A 23,649-nucleotide genomic window follows, 5' to 3' on the forward strand; every position below is an offset into this window, starting at 1 on the left:
AATTACTTATGGGTGGGATAACTTAAAAGAAACCGATTAAAACAAGCTTTTAAGTAAACTTAAAAATAACAGTTTAGAGAAAAACATGTTTATTAACCAGGTTTTTGCACTGGATTAATGTGCCAATTGGCCAATCTGCTAGATAACATCTACACAATGTTTCTTTCATGTTTCAAGAGTTGAAAATAACTGTACAAGGTTAAAGTACAAAAGTACACAAGACAGTGGACACGAAATATCCATGTATGAGTTTACCCCAGCTGCTGCTTTGTTTGAAAAAGTAGAACTTTAACTAAAAAATACTGTCCTTCTATAGTTCTGTCAAGTTTAATGGAAGTGGGTATAACCTGATTACAACACTAACACCAGTATCACTAATCTCATATTTACAGAAAAATTGTACTTTTTCAATAAATTAAAGTCAATGCAACACCCATGCAAGCTAGAATGCTAGCTTTTTGGTGAACAAGGACCCAACCTCAGAACGGGAATCATTCACAAAGTCCCAGACTTTAAAATCATGTTCTTTTTCAAATTGCATCCATTCCTCGCATTGAAGATGTAAACCCCAATCCCATTCCTCTTTGTGTATGAGTCTGTGATCGTGCCATCTCATATTGTGCATCCAGATTTCTGAATACTTCTTCCTGTTGCTTCAGAGTTTTATAACTTTCTTCATCAACTGAACTACAACCAGCTTCATCTTCACTCTAGAAATTAGACAAGTGATTTATAGAAAAAGATTAAAACATTATTAAACAACCGTCAAAACATTAATGTATTATAGCTGTTTTTTAAGCTTAATACAAGACCTTTTACTTGGCTGTTTGTAGCAGCTGGTAATAATGATTAGCAATAATATGAACTACGTGCCAGAAGGGGCATTCAAGTGTAATGACACTTAGCAAAATTGATTAATTTTAAGTTAGTTCCCCTCACCTATGAAAAACATTAATATTGAATTATACTAAACATTTGCTCAGCTTTAAAAAAAGCTAGACTGAAATCAACATTTGGATATTTAACAGTAAGGTAGAACAATTTAAAGTTGGAGGTGAAATCCAGTAACAACTGGAATTGTTTTTTCTAATTTACTAGTCTGATCATCACTTCACTCCCAAATAATAAAACATGTTTCTTCCTTATTCTAAATGGATTTTTTTTTATTAGTACAAAGTAGGGCTGTCGATCAAAAGCAGTTAACGCACGCGATTAACTCAAAAAAAAAATTAATCGTGATTAATCGCACTGTTAAACAATAGAATACCAACTGAAATTTATTAAATATTTTCGATGACATTTTCATTTATATATTGTATCGTGTTGCAATTGATTTCAAAGTGTATATTATTTTTTGATTACAAATATTTGCACTGTAAAAAAAAACAAACAAAAAAACAGAGGACATGCTTCCATGCTGATGATGCTCATTAAAAAGTGTTAATTAAATTTGTGACTGAACTCCTTGGGGTAGAATTGTATGTCCCCTGCTTGGTGTTACCTGTCTTCTGCCATATATTTCATGTTATAGCAGCCGCAGATGATGACCAGCACATATTTTTCATTTTAAGAACACTTTCACTGGAGATTTGACAAAACGCAAAGAAGGTACCAATGTGAGATTTCTAAAGATAACTACAGCACTTGACCCCAAGGTTTAAGAATCTGAAGTGCCTTCCAAAATCTAAGAGGGACGAGGTATGAAGAACGCTTTCAGAAGTCTTAAAAGAGCAACCTTCTGCTGGTGGCATCTGACTCAGATAATGAAAATGAACATGCTCTGGTCCACACTGCTTTGGATTGTTATCAAGCAGCACTGAAGCATGTCCCCTGGTATGGTGGTTAAAGCATGAAGGGACATATGAATCTTTAGCGCATCTGGCACATAAATATCTTGTGACGCCGGCTACAACAGTGCCATGAGAACGCGTGTTCTCACTTTCAGGTGACATTGTAAACAAGAAGCGGGCAGCATTATCTCCTGAAAATGTTAAAGAAACTTGTTTGTCTGAGTGATCGGCTAAACAAGAAGTAGCACTGAGCGGAGTTGCAGGCTCTAAAATTTTAGATCGCTTTATTTTTGAATGCAGTTTTTTTGTACATAATTCTACATATGCAAGTTCTACTTTCATGATAAAGAGATTGCACTACAGTACTTGTATTAGGCAAACTGAAAATTATTTCTTTTGTTTTTTTACAGTGCAAATACTTGTAATCAAAAATAAATACAAAGTGAGCACTGTACACTTTGTAGTCTGTGTTGTAATTGAAATCAATCTGAATATGTAGAAAACATCCAAAATATTATGATTAATTTTTTAAAATCACTTGACAGCCCTCGTCCAAAAGAATAATCTGAATTAAATTAATTTATATACATATCTGCAATTACTAAACAATATGTTTAATAACTCTGTGTAGCTAACTACTGACGGTGAATATTGAGTTGAGTTAAACTGTAATAGTTTCTGTTCCAAGCCATGACAGACAATTTAGTCAGAATCTCCTCAAAGCAAGTTCAAGAACTTCTTCTTGAATTGGGAAGTATTTCTGATTTAAATTCACAAACAGCATCTTAACATGAATTCAAGTTTTTAATTTTGGAAAACCCCAAGATGTGGTTTCTGCTATTTTTAAGCAATTTAAATGGATATTAGTCAGTCATAAAACACACTCTTAAAGGAATATTAAGATTATAGACCCAAATACAAAGAAATTCAGAACTCCATACCTTAATGCCCATTAGTTTTCTGAATTTGACATTTTGGTCCTTGTTTCCAAAATTCAATTTCTCCCATATTTCTGCAGACTGTGATTTATCCTACAAGAGTAGGAAACAATTACACAAATTTAAAAGTTTTTCAGAACATTTCCAATAAAGTTACAACTCAAGTAGTAACAAACAGACAGAAAGATGCCTTAAAGAGACTGACACTAAGGGGTCTAGACAATGGCCTACTTTGGTGGTATTATTCTCTATTGCCATATAGAAGTTCCCAGTTCAAATTTTTAGTCCAGGTCTGGTGTTGTAGGTCAAGAAAGGGTGGAAGTGCTGTTGAAACACTAAACCCTCATTATAACTGCTCAGAAGCAACATTTCTTACAACTAAGCAAGAGTTCTGATGAGCTCCAGAAGGGAAGCTGGTTCATGATTATCCTTCCCAGATAACACTTACTACTTTGAACATATTGGTGGTGACAGACTGAGTCCCCCTGAACTTCTTTATTGCAGTAGAGCTGATGGGACATGAACATGTGTAGTTTATCTTTACTATTATACTTTATGGGACACTGGAGTTTTTCTGGCTGGCAGTGTCTCTTATTTTGTCCAACAGCATAGTTTGAAGCTTTCGCTGCTTTTCAATCTTTCACTCTATAATAGACATTAAGTAGAAAGTGAAATTTGAAAAATCCAAATATAAAAAGTAACCTGAACTTTTTATTAAGGTAATTTGGTGGCAATGAATCTGATGTACCACAAACTCTTTATAGCAACATATGGTGTTTACAGCCACTAAACACTAATACAAAATCCTTGGCACTGGGAGGTAGAAAGTTGAAACTCTACTCAAATCCTGACTTGCTTTCTATAAATTCAACTACCCTCAAAACTTTTTTTTTTTTTAAATTCAAAGATCTGTATTTTTGTAAATACTATTATAAATCTGACAGCCTAAAACGAATAAGGATTTAAAGACTACAAATTTGCAATTTTATAAGCACAAAATTGTTATCATATTAATGTGCTGCTTTATACCCAAGACATTGTTTTCTAGGCTGCAGAATTCATTTACTGTAAGCCTGCAGTGTGCCAGAAAAACAGCTTACCCAAAGTAAATAATCCAACTTTCACAGTGATGGTATGACAGAAATAATGTTCTGGGGGGGTCAAAGCAGGATAACAGGCTGCATAAGCATTATATTTTAATTTTGTCAGAACGTTACTTCATGGAAACCAAGAGCTTTTACTTCGTTTCTTTAGGCTTAAAACAGGCTGCGTATCCCATAGCAAAGGCCATCTTGCAATTGATATTTACTTGCAACCTTTATGCAACCCAAGAAATTTATTTTAAAATTTAATTATGCCTTAGGAGCAGTCTGGGTATCTGGGTTCTTATATGGCCCCCATCACTGTAACATCTGACATTCAAGGAGTAGGTCATTTCTTATTTCCTACACTCCAAATTTAATGTTGTGCTGTTGCTAACAGAAATAGTCAGTGTTAACAAGCAATTTCATTCTTCTCAGTTTAATCTTGTCCCACAGAAAGCAAACATTTTAAACAGATTTATATTAAGATGCTTCCACACTAAAAGTAGAAAAGAGAGAATTACCCCTTCTTTTTTCCCTTGCCAGAGCATTTTCCGCTTTTTCTCCTGCTCAGCAAACTTCATCGGGTTCACTGCTGCTGGGTTATAATAGCTAGGTACTGCTATTCCAGTCTCTGCCAGTGCTTTTGCTTGTAGTGCTGCCATTTGAGCTGCCATAGCTATTTGAGGAGTTACTTGTGTTCCTGATGCCAGAAGAGCAGCAACATTGATGACAGAACCCCCAGTGGCAGCAGCTGCTGAAGAGAAAGAAAAAAAAAAAGGGGGGGGGGGGTTGGAGGGAAATGAAAGTAAATGTTAAAGTTTTGAATAAATTTTCAACACGAGGAATAATCTGTTAGAGCAACACTCCAGTATAAGTTTAGCAATTGTTTCTACCTTGCATTATTAGAAAATAGATGGAAAATGTAAGGATGAGACATGGGATGCACTTTAGAAAATAGCAAGGTATGTTAAAAATGGAAGTCTGCAATGAATTTTAGTGAAACGGAGTTAATTTAACATTACATTAAAACTCCCCTTGTATTCTTTTAGACAATTAAAAAAAACTAGGTACACCAAGTTCACAAAATTTGTTTCTGAACCAATAGCTAAAAAAGGAGAACTGCACATCACTCATCACTTTTAAGCAATGAACAATTAAAAGCCAGAAGATAGTGATGCATACTTTTTGGAATAAGGATAATATGTAATATAGTACTTGACTGGAATACCATATGGGAAACTAGAGCACTATTCTTCAATACAATTCTCTCATTTCCTCGGCCAACAGGGGCTCAGGAATGCTCTGGGGTGCTTGTTCAGGCATGGGGTGTGGAAAGTGTCCCCCCTCCAAATAATTAACATGCAGAGTTCTTGTTATCAAGTCATCCTCAGGATGGTGATTGTGGTGCTGGGCACTGATGGAAACAATAAAAACCCCAACAGGAAGTTTTCAAACATTTTCTCATGCAATTGACCACCATATGATCCAAGTTACCATAATTAACTACTGAATAAGGAAAAAAGGGTTAGAGGTATTTCAGTTGGTTCTGCAGAACTGTTTAAGTCCAAGATCTAACAAAGCTACGTCCTATTTTTCCTCCCCTTACTGTTCCATACGAATACTTTAGGTAAAAAAATTTTTTATTTATTTATTTTTTTTTTTACCAGCAACGATTTCCTGTTGTTTCTGTTTTTCAACCATTTCTTTTTCTCTCTGTTCTTGCAATTTCTTTGCTCTTTCCAACCTACAAGTGATTTACATAATTAAAAAGTAATTTAAACACATTAACATGCAAAAGATTAGCAATACTGGTCAGCTTCCATACAAAAGTCTATTATTTATGTAAGCAAAGTCAGAATGAACATGAATTTTACCATTATTTACACAAATCTTGAAGCTCTAAGGGGAAACTAAATTGTAAACATTTAAAGATTAAAAAAAAAAAAAAAAAAAAGATTACAGATAGTAGCAAACAGGTGCTTAGCAGTACTAAGGAAAATTCTAAGTAAAATTTAACACCACACACAGGCACCAGTAGTGAATTGGTGGTCTTAATCCAGTCTTAAGTGGATTTGCTGTTCAAATCCCCAAAGCCACAACTGGCATTAACTGGCTGATTCCAGTACTGTAAAGAATCTTGTACTGTCACTATTTGCACTGTCCTTATTAGGTAGGGAAAGTACTTTGGTCTGTAGTATTTGTTAGGGTTTTTTTAAATGAAATTGAGTACCTTCTGGCTAATGCTTCCTGCGCATCCATTGCTGTGTTTCGCCCCCTAAAAGGTGGTGGACTTGGACTTCGGCTGTGACTCCTGCTGAACTTTCGGGGTTTTTCAATTCTCTTCTTTCTTTCTCTGTAAGTGACCATATTAATAAAAAGATCCATTAGTCACTGAAATAAATCCATGTGTATTTTAATATTCCACAAATAATTTAACATTAAAATCCTTCAACTGCTTTCCAAGGACACAGTGGAGAGTTAAAATGTGGGAAGCACAATTACAAATATAAAACAATACATCGGAGGGGCGTGGGGGGGAGTGAATAAATTAAAATACTAGAGGCCATCATTCTGTAAGAGGGGATGTTAGAACACTCAATTCTAAGAATTAAAGTTCCTCCTTATTCATCTCTGACTGAAATCTACAATCTAGAGTTCTTATGCGCTATGAAATTCAAAATTTTAAATATGACATAACAGATGCCCATGGGAGCCTCCCTTTTTGAACCAATACCTTAAGATTGCCAGAAACACACAAAGTAATGGTGTGAAATTCAATAAAATGATTGCGGAAGAGTTCCATACCCCACTCAACACTAACAGGTGGATGTCTGTCCTAAAAATATTATTTTGGGTGGGGAAAAGTTTGAGGGAGTAATTTACAGTAATCTAATAATTTTATGAATAGTTCACTATCATGTCAAATACTAGATATTACTACATCTTAAAGTGAAGTAGAAAAAATAACCTTGATAAAAGGTCAAAAAGCGAGCTTAGCTCTGAAAAAATGCATGGCCCTCTAGAGGAGGAATGGTTTTACATACATAGGAAAAACACTGGTCTCGGTACAAGAAAGCAGGATAATAATAAATCTGCAAGATTTCAAAATTGCTAACAGAGGCCCAATCTTGGGTAGTCACCTATCACCTGTTGCTTTGCAGATGCTGTGTTCTGACTGGATGATTTTAAACCCTAATAGACTTTCCTTCTGAATCTTTAGACATAAATGAGGAAAATAACTCCATAGATATTTTTTGGCAAGTAGTCCTGCTAAAACTAAGAGCTGTAAAATTAAGATTAAGTTAGAAGAGCACCTTGAACCCAGGGATTCAGAAGCTCATACAAATACCCCTGAAAGGGAACACTGCTCATCTGGAATTTTTATCCAGTGCAGAGAACTCTGAAGCATGGATTTTCTGAAGGCTAGTAAACTGATAAGAAGCTAAATTTCAATTATAGAATATTTGGGCACTACAGAAAAATGTTAGAAACTGGACACCAGTTCGTCTGGTAAGCCCCTTCCTCCCCAGCAATATAATTCCTGATATAAAGCATGATCGCTTTTGGTTGACTGTAAAAAATACTGCTGCTAACCAATAGCTGCTCAGACACAATGTGAAGCACAACTACCACCGATCCTCTCATCCAACATCACTGATCACTCGATTACAAGACTTCAAAGATTTATTCCATTGCAAGGCTTTTGACAAGAGGAACGTTACAACCACCATATCCTAAATTTCTGAAAGTGCTTGACAAGCAGCAAATTGCAGAGACTACACCCCACATGGCTCTTAGAAAATGCCACAGACAGACAAAGTATTTTAAGATGTACAGTGACCGAAGCTTTTGCCATTTGACATTTAATGAAGCATAAAATATAAGCTCTGATAAGGAATATGGCTGGTTGGGGACAGAGCAGCTATTTTAAATATTCTGCTCCTTTTTTTCAAAGCTGCACGGATTGCAAACAATTTGCAGTGAACTAACTCCATCAGAGTAAAGTTACAAAATATATCAGTTTTCACTAAAAAATTAATGGAGAACAAAAGAGGTCAGTTTACTATCTCATTAGAAGAGATCACAGTCAAAATACTGACTCAGGCACTGTGAAACTTGGCACAGAATTGTATCATTCATCAGAATTGAGTCAATCCACAGCATATGTTTCAGAGACACCTGCATACCTGTCATAACACCAGTTATCAGAGATTGATCAATGATGTGCCCAACCAAGGCATCAAGAAAATTAAAGAATTTTAACTTCTGTATCTGAGCATTTTACAGTTGGAAAATGGTTGCTGTGTGCTTTATGCACCCCATTCAGATCTGAATCTGAGCGAGACAATGGCAGAACTGCTACCAAGTTATAAATACCAAAAAACAAAGAGTTCAGACTCATCTAAGTGCCAAAAAGAAAGCTCACTTGGAAAACAGACTGGGGACTTTCTTGGAAATGGTCACCAGTAACTCAGGCTTTGACAACTATAAATGCTGCGCTGTATCACGGCGAATGCAGTATTTCATAAATAGGAGGCTTCATTTTGTGGTGGAAGTATAACCATGTCTTGCTAATTAAATTTTTGTTGGAGCTCAGTCCAGTGGTTTTACCTCAAAAGACTAACTGAGCTCAGATGTGATACGAAGGCCTCAACTGCTGCGAGAAAAAGCACAAGAGTTGTGTGACCCACACACTTTATTTCAAATATTAATAACTCATTTTTCCAGGATTTTGATTACGTCTGAATACAGCAATCACCAAAAAAGTGGATTACTGTCATGATCTATTGCAACCCAATACACTGCATATTTTTGGTTGGCAAGGTCATGACTAAACTGAAAACCCTTTATTTTTCCTGCACACTTGCTGCTTGGTTTCAGTTATTTTTTAACTCAGTTCTTGAAGAGGAAGCAAGAATACATGCATGGGAGTGTACATAGGGTCATTAAAATATACGAAAGACAGCTTTTAAATGATACTGAATTGTTTTTGTTAAATACATGCAGTCTGCAGTTTTAGAACTCTAAGGGAACTGACACATTCCATTCTCCATATCCCCCCCCCCCCCCAAAAAACAACAACAACAAAAAAACAAAAAAACCCCAGTTTAAGATCCTACATTAAATATCGGCAGGAGCATGTTCATTATGTCACGTATGTCCCCTCAGCTGTCTTCTGAGAAGTGCATGTTGAAATAATATATCTTTGTGAGAAAAACCATACTATTGAATTCTGTGGCTGATCAGATGAAGTTTGCTGATTATTTCACAAGTGTCATTATAATATTACACCAGAACCCTGATTTTCATAGTGGAACATACTGGGACACTAAACTGATCTAATGCTAAACAGTCACTACAGATTTCCAAACTAAAGTCATTACCTGAAATATTTGGGTTACGTTATAAGGATGGGAATTTGAATATTTCAGAGGATCTCAGAGGGCTCTGAGGGTGTATCACTTTCACATCTAGGATTCACATGTTTTTTACCCAAGTTTGTTGAACAAAATAAGCATCTACCGCCTATTTTGGATCAGAGCTTGCAGCAAATCATTTGTTTGTTCAGAACAAAAACTGCAGCATATTATGCAAAAGATGGCAAATGCAACTAGATTCTGATATTCTGAACATTCATGCCTTATTCTGCTGGTAGCTGGCTCCAATGGGGCAAGAGTCTCACTGGGCAGCAGACAGTAGTAAAGATGGTATTACCAAATTTTTCATGTACTTAATTTTGAATTGCAATAAAACAAGTCTCATCAGTGAGTTTATCTTGAAGTTCCATAGGCAAATTAGTATATTAAAAACACCACTAAGAATACAGGTGCACTATCTCAATACAAGCTAAACAAAAAAAAAACAACCAAGAACCGCAAAAGGCTCCAGATCTGTCAAACAAAGCTGTGGAGTCAAGTGCACCAGATATACTGAGGGTCAATATCTTTGATAGCTAGTATTTTCAAGGTGGGTAGCTCCCCTTTCCTGAAGTGTGTGTTTTACAGAGAAGCACCATCTGGAAACAACAAGATGCAGATACAGTAAAGTTATTTTTAACAAGCACTTTGGCAATCTCACCACTCTAGTAACATCAAACAACAAATTTTGTTGCCTCTTTCATTCTGCACTGTTCTTTTTCTTTTTGAGAACTTTATACTCCAAGCTGACTAAACTGAAAGTGTGGCATGAACAGGTTAGATTGAAATATAAAGCGAGCTTGAGCAGAAATAATTCAGTCAAAAGTAGTTCAAATGGAATTACACATCTATCAGTAACAAATTATACTTCGTATTCTATACCATCATCCAACAGAGGATCTTAAAAGTGGTTTACAAGTTATTCTCTATAGCTCTGCACTTAAGTAATTCCATTTTATAGCCATGGGAGTTGAAGTCTAAAAACATCATGAGATTTTTCCAAGGACATATAGCAAAGTTGTGGCAGAGATGGGAATTGAAGCCATAACTTTGGACTTAGTTCTGCACTTTTAACAAAGCCATCTGTCCTCTCATTCTGTGGGTTCATATCGTTTTTCAAAATCCTATAATCTATACTGTCTCAGATCATAGGGTTCCCCCAACAATCTTTAACTTGTGGGGTCCCAAGACACTTTTTTTAAGTTATACCATGGAGTCATTCTCCTAAAAAAAGGTGAGAACCCAACTCTTAGATGGTAAGCTCTTTGGGGCAAATGCATCATCTTATGAATTTGTACAGTGACTAGCACACTGGACTCTCTAGCTATTAATGCAATAGAAAGCTATTTCCATTAAATTATGCCATTTCAGTTAATCTGAACAGATTTTAAAACATGCTACATTTGAGTGGTGACAAAGTCTCTGTGGTCCAGTAACAGCATTTACACAAATGACAAATTAAGAACATAATACTTACCGGCTTCTGCTCCTAGTCCTGCTTCTGCTTCTACTTCTATGTCTGTGTCTAGATTTTGATCTAGAACGAGATCTTATACGGCGTTTTCTCTCTCTGCTTCGAGACCGTGACTTTTTTCTATCACGGCTTCTACTACGATGACGTCTGAAAACATATATTCCAGTAATAAAGTTAGTATCTTGAACAATTTAAGTGAGGGGTATGAAAGAAAAAAAAACCCAAAGACTACCACTATAAGAAAGCCACTAGTTCATTAAGCAATGTTACTCATTAATACTGATACACAATATGTTAGTGCGGTAACCAAACAACATGAAAAGAGCATTCCAATGCAGGAGTCCCAATTTTCAGAGCTAACTCGAGTTCCTTATCTAAGACAGCAGAACTCTAATACCTTAAACACAAAAAAGGGAAAAGCAATGCTCTGACACTAGGAGAAAATGTACGGTCATCGGTGCTTAGGGATTAAATATTTATACAATATACATTCATTGCATAAATTAATATGCATATGTTGGATTAATTTTAGACACTATCAAGCCTTAAAGAGGCTCAATAACTTTACTATCAACTCAGGAAAAAAAATCTGGACTAGCATTAAATGCATTGCATGATAAAACGGGAATCTTTGCTACTTTAGAGTTAACAAATCTGTTTTTTTCAAAAACCCAGAGTTAGACACGATTCAGCTGTACATAGGAACTCTAATAAAACTCCAAAGCACTCAATTTTTGTCAAGCACTTGAAGGATAAAAAAGAGATGATTATTCAATAATCACATATATAGACAACTTACCTTTCACGAGACCTGGATCTTGAATGACTTTTGCCTCTTGATGATTTCCTTTCTTTGCGTTTGTGTCTGTCCTCACCATTTTCAGACGAATTTAGGCTCTCTCTTCCCTTGTCAGAAGAGTGTTCTTTTTCATTGTGGTCCTCAGATTTGTGTTTCTTGGAGGACTTTTCTTTGGACTCGTGTCTTCTTGCCTGTTTTAAGAAGAAGTTGGTTCTTTCAGGAAGATAGTGCAACAAAAAGAGTTAGTATGGTATCAGAAGATAAAAATGATATGTTGTGATGCAACATTAGTAACCTTAGGAGTGTGGCTCAGTCAAGGGTGATGGCTATTTTACTTAATACCATCATCTACCCAATTTTGTAAGTACACACTATCATTTCCCCCACCACCTATCTTAGGTATTTCTAAAGCACCCGTCAGAGTACAGCAGAACCCCACTTATCCAATCTAACTGGGACCAGGGCCAAATCAGATAATCCGAAGAATGGGAAAGTGCAAGGCAGCACCATCTTGCGGCCACAAGAGAGACCGCCCACTTCCGGACCTGTGCACACTGGTTGTTCGGTTAATATGGAGAGCCAGATAATGGAGGATCGGATAAAAGGGGTTCTACTATATTATTACACTGTTTCCTGACATGACAGTTCAAAGCATTACAAGGAAAACAGTGTTCATCCTCAGTTACTGGTTACACCATCTATAATGGAGCAATGCTAAAAACCTAGCACATTTCTGTCTCTACCAGTGTCTGAGCATGTATATACACGCATATACATATTTGTAAATAAAGTACATTTAATATTTGTCTAGAGACATACCATGTACACAAGCACATCTGTAAACCCAGACATAGCTTCAGACATACATATAACAACTTTTTATTTGAAGTTTAACAATTCTTCTACCCATGATTAAGTACGTACTGATGTCTTAAATTAAGGTGTTTATTAAAGTTAAATTTGAGGCCTCACACTTTAGTTTAAAATGGAGATATTCTGCAATGCTGCACTGCAATTTTTTTCCGCATTGCCTCTTTTTAAAGCAGGCTCCTCTTCCTTCTATAGCTGCAGTGCCAAAAGTACTTTGGCAAGGTCAGTTCTGATTTTTATCAGTTTTTTCACTGGAGACTAAACCATGACAAACAATTTTTCTTCTTAATATATCCAGCTTATTTACTAGCTGTTTCTAATACAAAATACTGTAGACCATTTAAGAGTGGTAGCCATGTTAGTCTATATCAGCAGAAAGAACGAGGAGTACTTGTGGCACCTTAGAGACTAACATTTATTTGAGCATAAGCTTTCGTGGGCTAAAGCCCACTTCATCAGATGCATACAGTGGAAAATACAGCAGGATATCTATCTATACACACACACACACACACAGAGAACATGAAATAATGGGGGTTGCCATACCAACTCTTAATGAGACCAATCGATTAAGGTGGGCTATTATCAGCAGGAGAAAAAAAACTTTTGTAGCGATAATCAGGATAGCCCATTTCAAACAGATGACAAGAAGGTGTGAGTAACAATAGGGGGAAAATTAGCATGGGGAAATAGTTTTTACTTTGTGTAATGACTCATCCACTTCCAGTCTTTATTCAAGCCTAATTTAAAGGTGTCCAGTTTGCAGATTAATTCCAGTTCTGCTGTTTCTCGTTGGAGTCTATTTTTGAAGTTTTTTTGTTGGAGAATTGTGACCTTTAGGTCTGTAATTGAGTGTCCAGGGAGGCTGAAGTGTTCACCAACTGGTTTTTGAATGTTATAATTCTTGACATCTGATTTGTGTCCATTTATTCTTTTGCATCGAGATTGTTCGGTTTGGCCAATGTACATGGGCAGAGAGGCATTGCTGGCACATATCACATTGGTAGATGTGCAGGTGAACGAGCCTCTGATAGTGTGGCTGATGTGATTAGGTCCTATGATGGTGTCCCTTGAATAGATATGTGGACAGAGTTGGCAACGGGCTTTGCTGGAAGGGTAGGTTCCTGGGTTAGTGTTTTTGTTGTGTGGTGTCTGGTTGCTGGGGAGTATTTGCTTCCGGTTGGGGGGGCTGTCTGTAAGCGAGGACTGGCCTGTCTCCCAAGATCTGAGAGTGAGGGATCATCCTTCAGGATAGGTTGTAGATCTTTGATGATGCGCTGGAGAGGTTTTAGTTGGGGGCAGAAGGTGACAGCTAGTGGTGTTCTGTTATTTTCTTTGTTGGTATGGCAACCCCCATTTTTTCATGTTCTCTGTATATATCTTCCTACTGTATTTTCCACTGCATGCATCTGATGAAGTGGGCTTTAGCCCACGAAAGCTTATGCTCAAATAAATTTGTTCATCTAAGGTGCCACAAGTACTCCTCGTTCTTTAGACCATTTAAGTCATTTTAAAAATCGAACTATAATCATATAGCAGTATCAACGCAAATCCTACGTTTTTGAAATACAGTCATTTTACAGGTTCAGCTAAATCTGCTCTAACCTAATATTGAACATTTAAATATCCTTTTCCCCCAACTACCTATTTATCACTTAAAATAGTCAAGCCTGGAACAGACTTGTCATAATTAGATAATACCAACAATAAGCTTTTAAGATGCTTTCACCCAGATCCTTTAAACTTTTGCTGGTAAATTTCAAATTTTAGAAATGTACTAGATCCTTCATTACACACATTTCTAACAAACTGGAAATATCTTTGCTATTTTTACAGTCTATTATTATAGTTTTATCTCATAAAATAGCTATAATATATAGAAATATAGTTGAGTTAAACAGAAGTCTATTTTTAAGATGTCAGCTACTTAATACTATTCACATCCATGAATACAATGCAAGACATTTTGACCTATATATTCAGAAACAGCTACTGATGTTTTAGTCTTTAGTTTGGGGTCATTAAACAACTTTAAGAACTGCAATTCCCAGCAAAAACAATCTGAAAGCTAAGATGTACCATGACACACTATCCAGGTAACCTATTCATGAAAAACCTGCTCATCAATTAAATCAACCTGCAAGATGTAAAAGGTTCACTGAGACCTAACAGTATAGTAAAACGCTGGAATTATTTATAAGTGAAGAAAAAAAACTCTCTGAACATTTAGTGTAATGAGAATCTTTTTTTAATTTCAGTCTTCTAGACATACACTCAGTAATAAAACACCATTACATCCCATAACTGATTTAAGATATTTTTAAGGGAAATATGAGTTTGAATGACTAATAGTTACCTTATCATGAAGTAGGCTTATAATTTTGCTATCTGAGTCTGGAGCGTCTTCAGTTCAGTCTCTTCGCGCATTAGCACGCTGAGTATGATTTATTATAGAAATGTTATCATGTGATCTAAACAATATAGTCAATTTCACAAAAACTCCTAAATTAATTGTTACAGAGCTTCCATTGGGATGGGGGAAGGGAAAGTTCCTGTCCCACATTAAAATTTTAGGAGTTCCCCATCTACCCAGCCTATTACTGCCCCACGTGACAGCCTCCCTCCTGGCTACTTCTGCTGCTCCTTGTTTGCTCCTTTCACCTCTTCTCTGGTAGGTAAGTCAGTTATCTCCAATGTACCATTGCTACTGCCTCTTCTCATTCCCCTTGCCTTCGATTTTTAAAGAAGCCCTCTGTGAGCTCTTTGCTGTCACAGCCACACTTCCAGCTGACTCTTGCTGAAATTGCTACTTATGTAATGCTGCAGCATTCCTTAAAACTCGAAGTTGCAATCATCAGAGTTTAGTCAGTGGGGATTTCTTTTGAAGAAATATCCTGAGGTAGATGGGTATTCAACATTGAGACCCCTGAGCACGGGTCAGGCATCAGAAGACGTAAGGCTTCTGGTTAATGGAAGCTCTGTGAGATAGTCACCAAGAACACCAATTCTACTTCTCCATATGAAATTTTAATTTGGCTGTTTCCACAAGAAGTTTAAGTTACCAGTTTCTGAATGCAATTTTGCTATAAACTGATTACCTTCTTGTCAAAATGATGGCTTCAATCATGCTTCACTATGATAGGTACTCCATACCCATTTAAGTTTATGAGTTTCCAATGGTTTTTTTGTACTTACCATAAAGTCATTTATATATTGTTTTACACACACGCACATGACTACAAGATACTTTTAAAGATGTATTGTACAATTACCTAAGCACTACAAAGTGTTAATTACCTCTTTGCTTCTGCTCCGGCTTCTGTGTTTTCTTCCTTCGTTATCTGAAGAAGAAAATATTTGTTATTTATCAAGTAAACGTGAACTTTGTCTAATTTTATTAGTTTATACTCATTTAAGTTACATTTAGCTTTTCTACCCCACAAAGTCAATAATAAAAGTTTAACAAAAGTTAGAAACCATATTATTAGAACAGAGAATTTTTAAAATTTGTTTCTTTTCACCGTTTATGCTATTTACTTTTGCCTGATTAGTTTGTTTCATACTTACTTCCTGATCAGCTAGAACATAATTGTTATATTTAGGATATAAACCATGGAGTAAAGTGTCTTAATCCAAACACATCTAACAGAAGACATTTACACATCAGGTTTTCTAACTATTTCTAATACTTATGAGTCGCCAAGAAAAATATCCATTGGGCTTTGGAAAAATATTCAATTTTTATTTTCAGCACATGAATCATTTAAAAAAGTTAGCAAGTCTCAGTACAAAGTATTTCAAAAACAGCGTTAGGCTCAGAATTAGTAGAGTTCCAGACTTTCAGCTTCTCAGTCTTAAGCCACCAGCACCAGACTTCCGAGAGCAACCTTTTCCAAAGCTATATTTTAAAAATAGAGATTCAAGTTCTGCAAGTGTGCACGTTTCTATTTTAGAGTATTTTTAAACATTGTATTCTACTATAAGAAATTAAGTTCAGGCAGATATGACTAATATGTCAGTTTTCTTCAAAAGGATGTGGACAGTAACACAGCAAGGATGAAATTTACATGTTTTGCTGGTAGTGAATCCACAGGAATCAAGAATTTTGTTCTCTATCAGAGATAATTTATAACTTGCTTCATTTAACTTATTTGCACATCTCCAGAACTTCCTGAGCCAGGATCAACTTTATACACTATGACAGCATTTTACAATCTGTTATAATAAATACCTATACAGGTAAAGCGACATCACTTTGAGACTGACCATACCTGACTTCCTTTTTCTTTCCCTTGAGCGTGAACGCGATCTTGAGTAATGATGTTTTGAGGTTCTAGGAGAATTAGATGCATCTGACTGTTCCTTTTTCTTCTCTCTCTCTGGGGATGATTTTTCTGCGGCTATTCCATCTCGTTCTGTATCGCTACCCTACATGGACAGATTAAAATATTTTAAACTTAAGATCAAAGATTTTTTTTCTTTTTAAATTCAAAGAGAAGATAATGAGATACGCTAGCACATAAGCTGCTCTTTTTACCTTGGATCTTAAAGTGTTCAACTAAATCAGACATCTTTTAAAATTAAAACATTCCAGGATGACTTGATTTTCTATCTAGTGAATGTTATGGATACATAATCATTTTGTCTCCATGTTTGTGTACTAAAATGACAGTTGGTCTTTACACCGTTATCAAGACACGCTGCATCCAGTCTACTGTGGAAAACAGAATTACTAAGAACGTCATCCAAAAGCAGGATAACCATAAAAGAACAACACTCTTAAAGAAGAAGATTGGACTTTCATAAATGAGCTGGGTTTGTTTTCTTTTTAACCTTTCAGTGAAAAATTGTCACCTTCTGAATTGTTTGGTACACATTTAATTTGTGTACCATTTGAAGTTTTTTTGAATTTCTCCAAATTATGTTATTTATCTGTGCATCCTAATGCTGCTTTTATAAATTCATATCACTAAGGTTACTTCTGGTGCATGATGCTGTACAACCAGGCCAGATTAAATCATGTTATGAATCAGGGCACAACAGAGCTAAAACATGGTGCTCTAAGCACCAAAATCTGCAATGCAGAATTGGCCTCAAAGAGACATGAAATAAAAAACAAAACAAAACAGTATCCTTACAGAGCTCCAAGCTACTAAGTGTTAAACAATGGTCAGCCATATAGCAGTGCTACTATTAAAATATCATTCTGCGTGAAATGCGTGTTTGTAAGAATAGGAGGGATCCATACACATTGTGTCTCAATGATTTCTGTATCAGATCTGCTCAGTTTGCAAGAACATGCTTTTTCCACTCTTCCCCAGTTTTGTTGTCAGCTCCACGAACTCACCTTGGTATCTGACATTTAAGATGAATTCTTTCCATTTCATGCATCACCAGCAAGACATTTTGCAAAGCCAAATTATGCCTTCATTTGCACCTATGCACTCTCACTGATTTCTGTGATTCTGACAGGTGAAATGAAGGCATAATCAAACCTGTGAAGACAACTAATTGGCCTGAAGAATGCGTTACTGGTGACAAGAGGGACAGAATCCAGTTTGACTAAGCCCACGGTGAGTTTGTATGGCTGACAGAAAAGCCATGCTTTTACTGGCAAACTGATGTAGAAATCAGTTAGACAGCAAATATGGAACACTACCTTGATTTTTTTTTTTTTTTTTTTAAACAGCATCAATTTCAGGGATAGAACCAGATTTTAACAGGGAGGATTTAAAAACCTAATGATTTAACAGTGGGAGGGAGGAAATCAAGAAAAGCGGGTTATATCCATTTTTTTCACTGTAAATTATTGTAAGATTTTCTTTTTTAAAATAAACCTATTTGAAATGAAATCTGAATTCAGTACAAAATATGTTAAGGCCTAAACTCATTATTTTCTCTTACAACATTAAATTAAAAAATTAATCTGCTGAATACATGAGACTATCAACAACTTTGAATTAAAGGCTCCTTATCTACATAAAGAAAGAATCGGGAAAAAAAAAAATCTTACTTTTGAAGTCAAGCTTTTTAAATATGGCACAACAGGTCAGCCTAAATAATTTAGGAGACTGTCTCATTTTCAAGAGACTCAAACAAGACTAGGAAAATAAGATCCAATCACTAGGCATATCTGAAAATTTTCCTGGGAGGACCTGAAATAGTCTGTTTAATTAATTAATTAGTTAATCCCTCTGTTTAATAAATCATTGAGTTCTAAATGTGAAACATGCTTTGATAAGAAGTTTATGTATCCAAAACATTAAAGGTTTTGTTGATTAAAATTTCTTTTTATATGCTGTTGTGTGTAATTAAATTAAATTCCAGTCACCCCATCCTACTGCAGCTTGACACAAATAACTAAAAAGTTAATTATTTAGTAAATAATCAACATATCATTCACCATTTTCTAACATACTGAAATGTACAATTAATAAGAATCTGAAAATATTAAGCTATATAATTGCTTAAATAGATGTATACAGTTATAGGGTACCCTCCTAGGTTGCAAAAAGATGTACCAAATCTAGTATAAAAGCTCTATTTTGTTGTAAATCAACATGTTTTAATGGTTATATCAACCAATGAGAATGCACCTTTCTTTAGAAAATAAAGGAAGTACAATGGAAAAGTTTATTAAAATCTAGGTTTTCCACTTGGTGATTTAAATCATTATTTAAATTGCCTTAATTTAAATCAATGCACCCTGCTACTTTAGTTATTCTTCTGATTATTCATGTAAAAACAATGCCCCAGTAAAAGCTCTTTTATCCAGCAGTTCACCAACTGGCAAGCTCTATAAACCAGCATTTCTGATCTGCACTGAAAGTCCAGTTGGTGCGGAGCCAGCAGAGGTGTGGGAAGGGCTGCAGGGCATGCTCTGGGAGGAAGTTTGGGTCCATGAGGGGATTTGGGGCAGGGGGTTGGGGTGCAGGAGGAGCTTGGGTACCGGGTGGGGGGCACTCACCTCCAGCAGCTCCCCGCCCCTGCCGTTGCTGACAGAGGTGTGGCCAGATGGCTCTGCTGCCTCCGTTGCTCCCAGCCCATTGGGCCGGGCAGTGCCTGCAGACGGAGGCAGTGTGCCTCCTTGCAGAGTTGCCTGGCTGCACCTCTGCCAGGAGCAGTAGAGGGCGGGGAGATGCCAGAGGTGAGTGCCCCACCCCATCCGGCACCTCAAGCTCCCCCCCCCCACGCCCCCTCCCAGAGCCTGTGCCCTGCAACCCCTCTCCCCCAGCACTCCAAACCTCTCCCTCTGAGTTAACCGGCATTTTTAATTTACTGGCACCCCCCATTCCCTCAGCATGCCGGTGAAAAAAGGTCACCATTAGTACACTATATATAGTAAAAGCTTTTTTAAACTGTGACATTACACAGTCCTTTCACATCTCCTCAATATTCACAATTCACATGCTTTAGCCCACCCACTCCATGTTGTCCAGGCAGCTCCTCTTTTTTCACTGCTTCCTTCCTTCCACACCAGCATCTTTGCAAAATTCTACTGAAACACTAGCCTGGGGTGAGAAAGCAACCAAGCAATTATTATTTTTCTATTATCAGGATCACACCACATATCTCTCATATAGCATTTATTGTAAACGTGTAGCGCACAAAAATGTATTTTGGATACAAGGTGTCCTCCACTTATATATCTTGAAAAAGCAAAAGAAATTATGCACATGATTTTCAAGATACAGCATCCTCCACCTATGTATCCAAAATAAATGTTTGTGTACTAGTCTTTTCAAAATTTGATATTTGGAGATTCTGGTTTTAGATTGCTAATATACTTATATTAACAGAGCATTAGTCCCCAGATTGAATATCTTGACTTTTGCTTGTCTAGTCATATTTAACTCTAAAGTTCCCAGCCCCCAGGAAACCATGGTAGACCTTTAGATAATGGAGCATAAACAACCCCACATTTGCCATTCCATCAGTCCTTGGCATTCCAAAGCTCTCTAACTAGTTTCTCATACTTTTTAGAGAGAGGGAGTGCTTCAGAGTACTGTTGGTACAGTGATCATGTAGGATATTTGCAGATGCCCACAACTAATGAGTTTCACAGGATGATTTATATTACGGTGTCAAAAAAATTTCTGACGTGTTTTATTTTCAACAACTCAACCAGTGTCTGTTATTTCTTCAGTTGGAGTATATTTTTACGATGTCTTTTAAAAAGCTGACATTAAATTTTAAACCCATTTTCTTTGGAGAATAGAGAGATGAGGGTCTGAAGTACCAAACGATTTTTTTTTTTTAAATTTACTGTCTTTTTTGCTGTCCACTTACCATGCCCAGCAGAAAAAATAGTAGAACCTCAGAGTTTCAAACACCAGAGTTACGAACTGACCTGTCAACCACATATCTCATTTGGAACCAGGAGGACACAGTCAGGCAGCAGCAGACACCCTCCCCTCCCCCCAAAAAGAAAGGGGCAAATACAGTACAGTACTGTGTTAAACTACTAAAAAAAGGGAAAGCAGCATTTTTTGTAAAGTTTCAAAGCTGTATTAAGTCAATGTCCAGTTGTAAACTTTTGAAAGAATAACCATAACATTTTGTTCAGAGTTATGAACATTTCAGAGTTATAAAGAACCTCCATTCCAGAGATGTTCCTAACTGAGGTTCTACTGTAAGCCTATTACAACACTGTTCTCCAGTCCAAAAAAGCCTTATTATTCATGTCCAAAATTGCTCATCCACCACTCAGCAAAGTAAGGACACTTCTACACTACACAGAAAGGCCTGAATTCTGCAAAAACTTAGGTACGGGCTTAACTTCACACACTGCGAGTAGTCTTATTGATTTGAGTTGTACTATTCACAATGGGCAAACTTAGCCACATGTCTAAGTCCCTGCAGGATCAGGGCCTAACTGTGAAAGCAAGCTATTGCTCAATGGACTCAATGAGCTGCATCATAAAGCTAATTCATGTATGTGACCCAAGGACCTCTTAATTCCGACAGGCAAAGGGTTACAGAAAGGTCATGAGTCTGGTTTGTACCTTAGGTTCATTAAAGAATATAATGTGAGGTCTCAAATCAAAGCTGCTGTCACACCGGTCTGTGAAACGTATACACAGACACTATGCAAGGAGCTATGTTTTTAAAGTCAATATCGAAGTATTAATCACCAGCAAAGGTGAAAAACAGGTTTTCCTCCAGACAGGAGGTAAGAAGTGTGTCTCTCTCTCTCTCTCTCTCTGGATGTAGATTAAGCAGTATAAACTAACACAAAGATACTCATTTACATACAAAGTTAATGTTAATGAAGTAATGTGACATCAACAGGGAAGTAGCACACAGTAAAAACAAGCCAAGGGTGGGTTTTCTGTCTATGAGCAAAGACAATGAGGCAATGATGACATTCCCTCATCCTGCACCTAGAAAACAAAATGGACAATGTATTTACTATAGAGAACTTTAGGTGAGATAAAGTTCTTTAGATAGGAGATTAACCTGGTCGTTAAATTTAGTCTCTAGAAAGTGTGTTATATTGTTTTATATATAAAATATTTGCTTCCAATATTCTTACTCACCCTGAATCTTCGAGAATATATTTTTGTTGTCAATGTAAACATATCTAAGGGCTTAATGTTAAGCAAAGTCCTGATCCTGAGTTGAATCTTACAAGCTGGGGTGTTCTGTTCCCTTAGGAATAGCAGATCTGGTAATTGTGTGTAACCTATGTCAGGGGCTGGCTATCACAGGGGAACACTTCAAAGGCACTGGAGTACAGGAATTGTTAAACTGCAAGGCACAGTAAGGGCTGGCATGGTCAAGACAAGTGAGTAACAGGCTGGTGCATGTTAGGAAGATGACACCGAGTTAAGTACAAGCAAGACTTCCTCACGCTGGAGCAAGCGGGTAACAAGGTGACTCCTAATTCTGGGTACCCTGAGAACCATCACAATGCAGCTCTGGGGTGCATAGCAAATCTAAGATTCTCTCTACTCCCATAAAAATAAAAGGAGTACTTGTGGCACCTTAGAGACTAACAAATGTATTTGAGCATAAGCTTTCGTGACCTACACCTCACTTTTTTGGCATTAATTTCCTTCCTATATGTGACAGACTAAATGATCCACATAATCTGACTTGTCAAATACAAAATATCAATTTTATAAATGCAAAATGATTCTATCAAAAATAGAGAAAAATAAGTTTTTCTTTACTTTTACAGCCAAAATTTGCAAGACATTAGTGATTTCGCCCAATTAGAGAAAACTTGAAAAAACGTGGCTTTCAGAAAGTACCATGCACACCCAACTTCAAGAAATCAAGTCCCTTTAAGGCAGCTCACGTTTGGTGCACCAAAAATCCTGCCTATGTTAACTTGCCTACTACATTTTCCTTCTTCATCAGTTATGTCTGACTTGCATCTTAAAAGTTACAAACACGAATTTTTAATCAGGAATAGAGCACAAGATTAAAACCTCAAGCTTAACCAATACTTTAACCAAAAAAGCAAATCCCCCCTGTTAAGAGCCGCACATATAAAGGAGAAAAGGCGAAAAAGAAGTCTAAGGGAATCTCCCACTAAAGCTACCCATCGGGACAGGTTTTGAGTGCGTTTAAATACTGCGTGTTAGAAAATATGTTCAGATATTAGGTCTATTCCCAAACATGGAGAAAGGTATAAAGGGGCGGGGAGGAACAGAGGGATCCGCCGGGACGCGAGATATGGAGAGTCTGGACTTCAAGGCAGCCCTCCCCCTTCGTAGGAGCACCCGCCCCTGAGAGCCAGCAGGTAGCTAAGCCCAAAACAGACGTCCCCAAGACTCTCTGCTTTTCTCGCAAAACCGGGGCGGGGAGGGTGGGGGGAAGAAGTAGAAACTTCTGGAAGAAGAGGCGAAGGTGGCAAGTGGCCTCCCCTCCCCCACACCGAAGCCTATTATGGCGCCGGCAAGGGGAGGAGGCGGGCGCCATTTTGTCTATGCGCGCACCCAGTTCCCCCGACTCAGATGCCCCCGTTCCTCTCGCTTCCCCGCTCCTTAAAATATCCCATGATGAGCAGCACCTACCGCCATGCTCGAGCGCTTGGGGTTTCGCTCCCCTCACAGGCTCCTCAGAGGGACCCAGCCTCCCTCGGCGGCTGCGGGCGGCTCTACAGCTCACTGACTGAAAGAGACAGACGCCGCCCGCTCGCTCCAGCGCCTCCTATCGGGTACCCGGATGTAACAATGGCCGAAGGAGGATAACCGCAGTGCATTCTGGGGATGAAGGCGGAACCTGTTTCCTTAGCAACGGCAGTAAAGGGCCAAGCCTAGTGGGCG

At 37.3% G+C, this 23,649-nt stretch overlaps 1 protein-coding gene across 3 annotated transcripts; it reads right to left on the reverse strand.

Annotated features, from left to right (window-relative positions):
- RSRC2 (arginine and serine rich coiled-coil 2) lies at positions 1-23,561 on the reverse strand. Of its 3 annotated transcripts, none has more exons than XM_074972259.1 (10): positions 23,398-23,561; positions 16,645-16,801; positions 15,671-15,714; positions 11,504-11,694; positions 10,708-10,851; positions 6,044-6,166; positions 5,478-5,557; positions 4,335-4,564; positions 2,732-2,821; positions 104-710 (listed from the first exon to the last, which is right to left on the reverse strand). In XM_074972259.1, exons 1-10 carry the CDS (start codon positions 23,401-23,403, stop codon positions 531-533), a joined length of 1,245 nt encoding a protein of 414 aa, XP_074828360.1. In that variant the 5' UTR covers positions 23,404-23,561; the 3' UTR covers positions 104-530. The 3 variants fall into 3 exon arrangements, with proteins under 3 accessions (XP_074828361.1, XP_074828360.1, XP_074828358.1); XM_074972257.1 differs by having other exon boundaries at positions 105-710; positions 4,335-4,567; XM_074972260.1 differs by lacking the exons at positions 16,645-16,801; positions 23,398-23,561 and adding an exon at positions 14,730-14,807 and having other exon boundaries at positions 1-710; positions 4,335-4,567; positions 11,504-11,716; positions 15,671-15,719.
- Between the last annotated feature and the right edge of the window lie 88 nt (positions 23,562-23,649).

Source organism: Natator depressus, chromosome 15 (genome assembly GCF_965152275.1).
Source record: "Natator depressus isolate rNatDep1 chromosome 15, rNatDep2.hap1, whole genome shotgun sequence".
Lineage (NCBI taxonomy): Eukaryota > Metazoa > Chordata > Testudines > Cheloniidae > Natator > Natator depressus.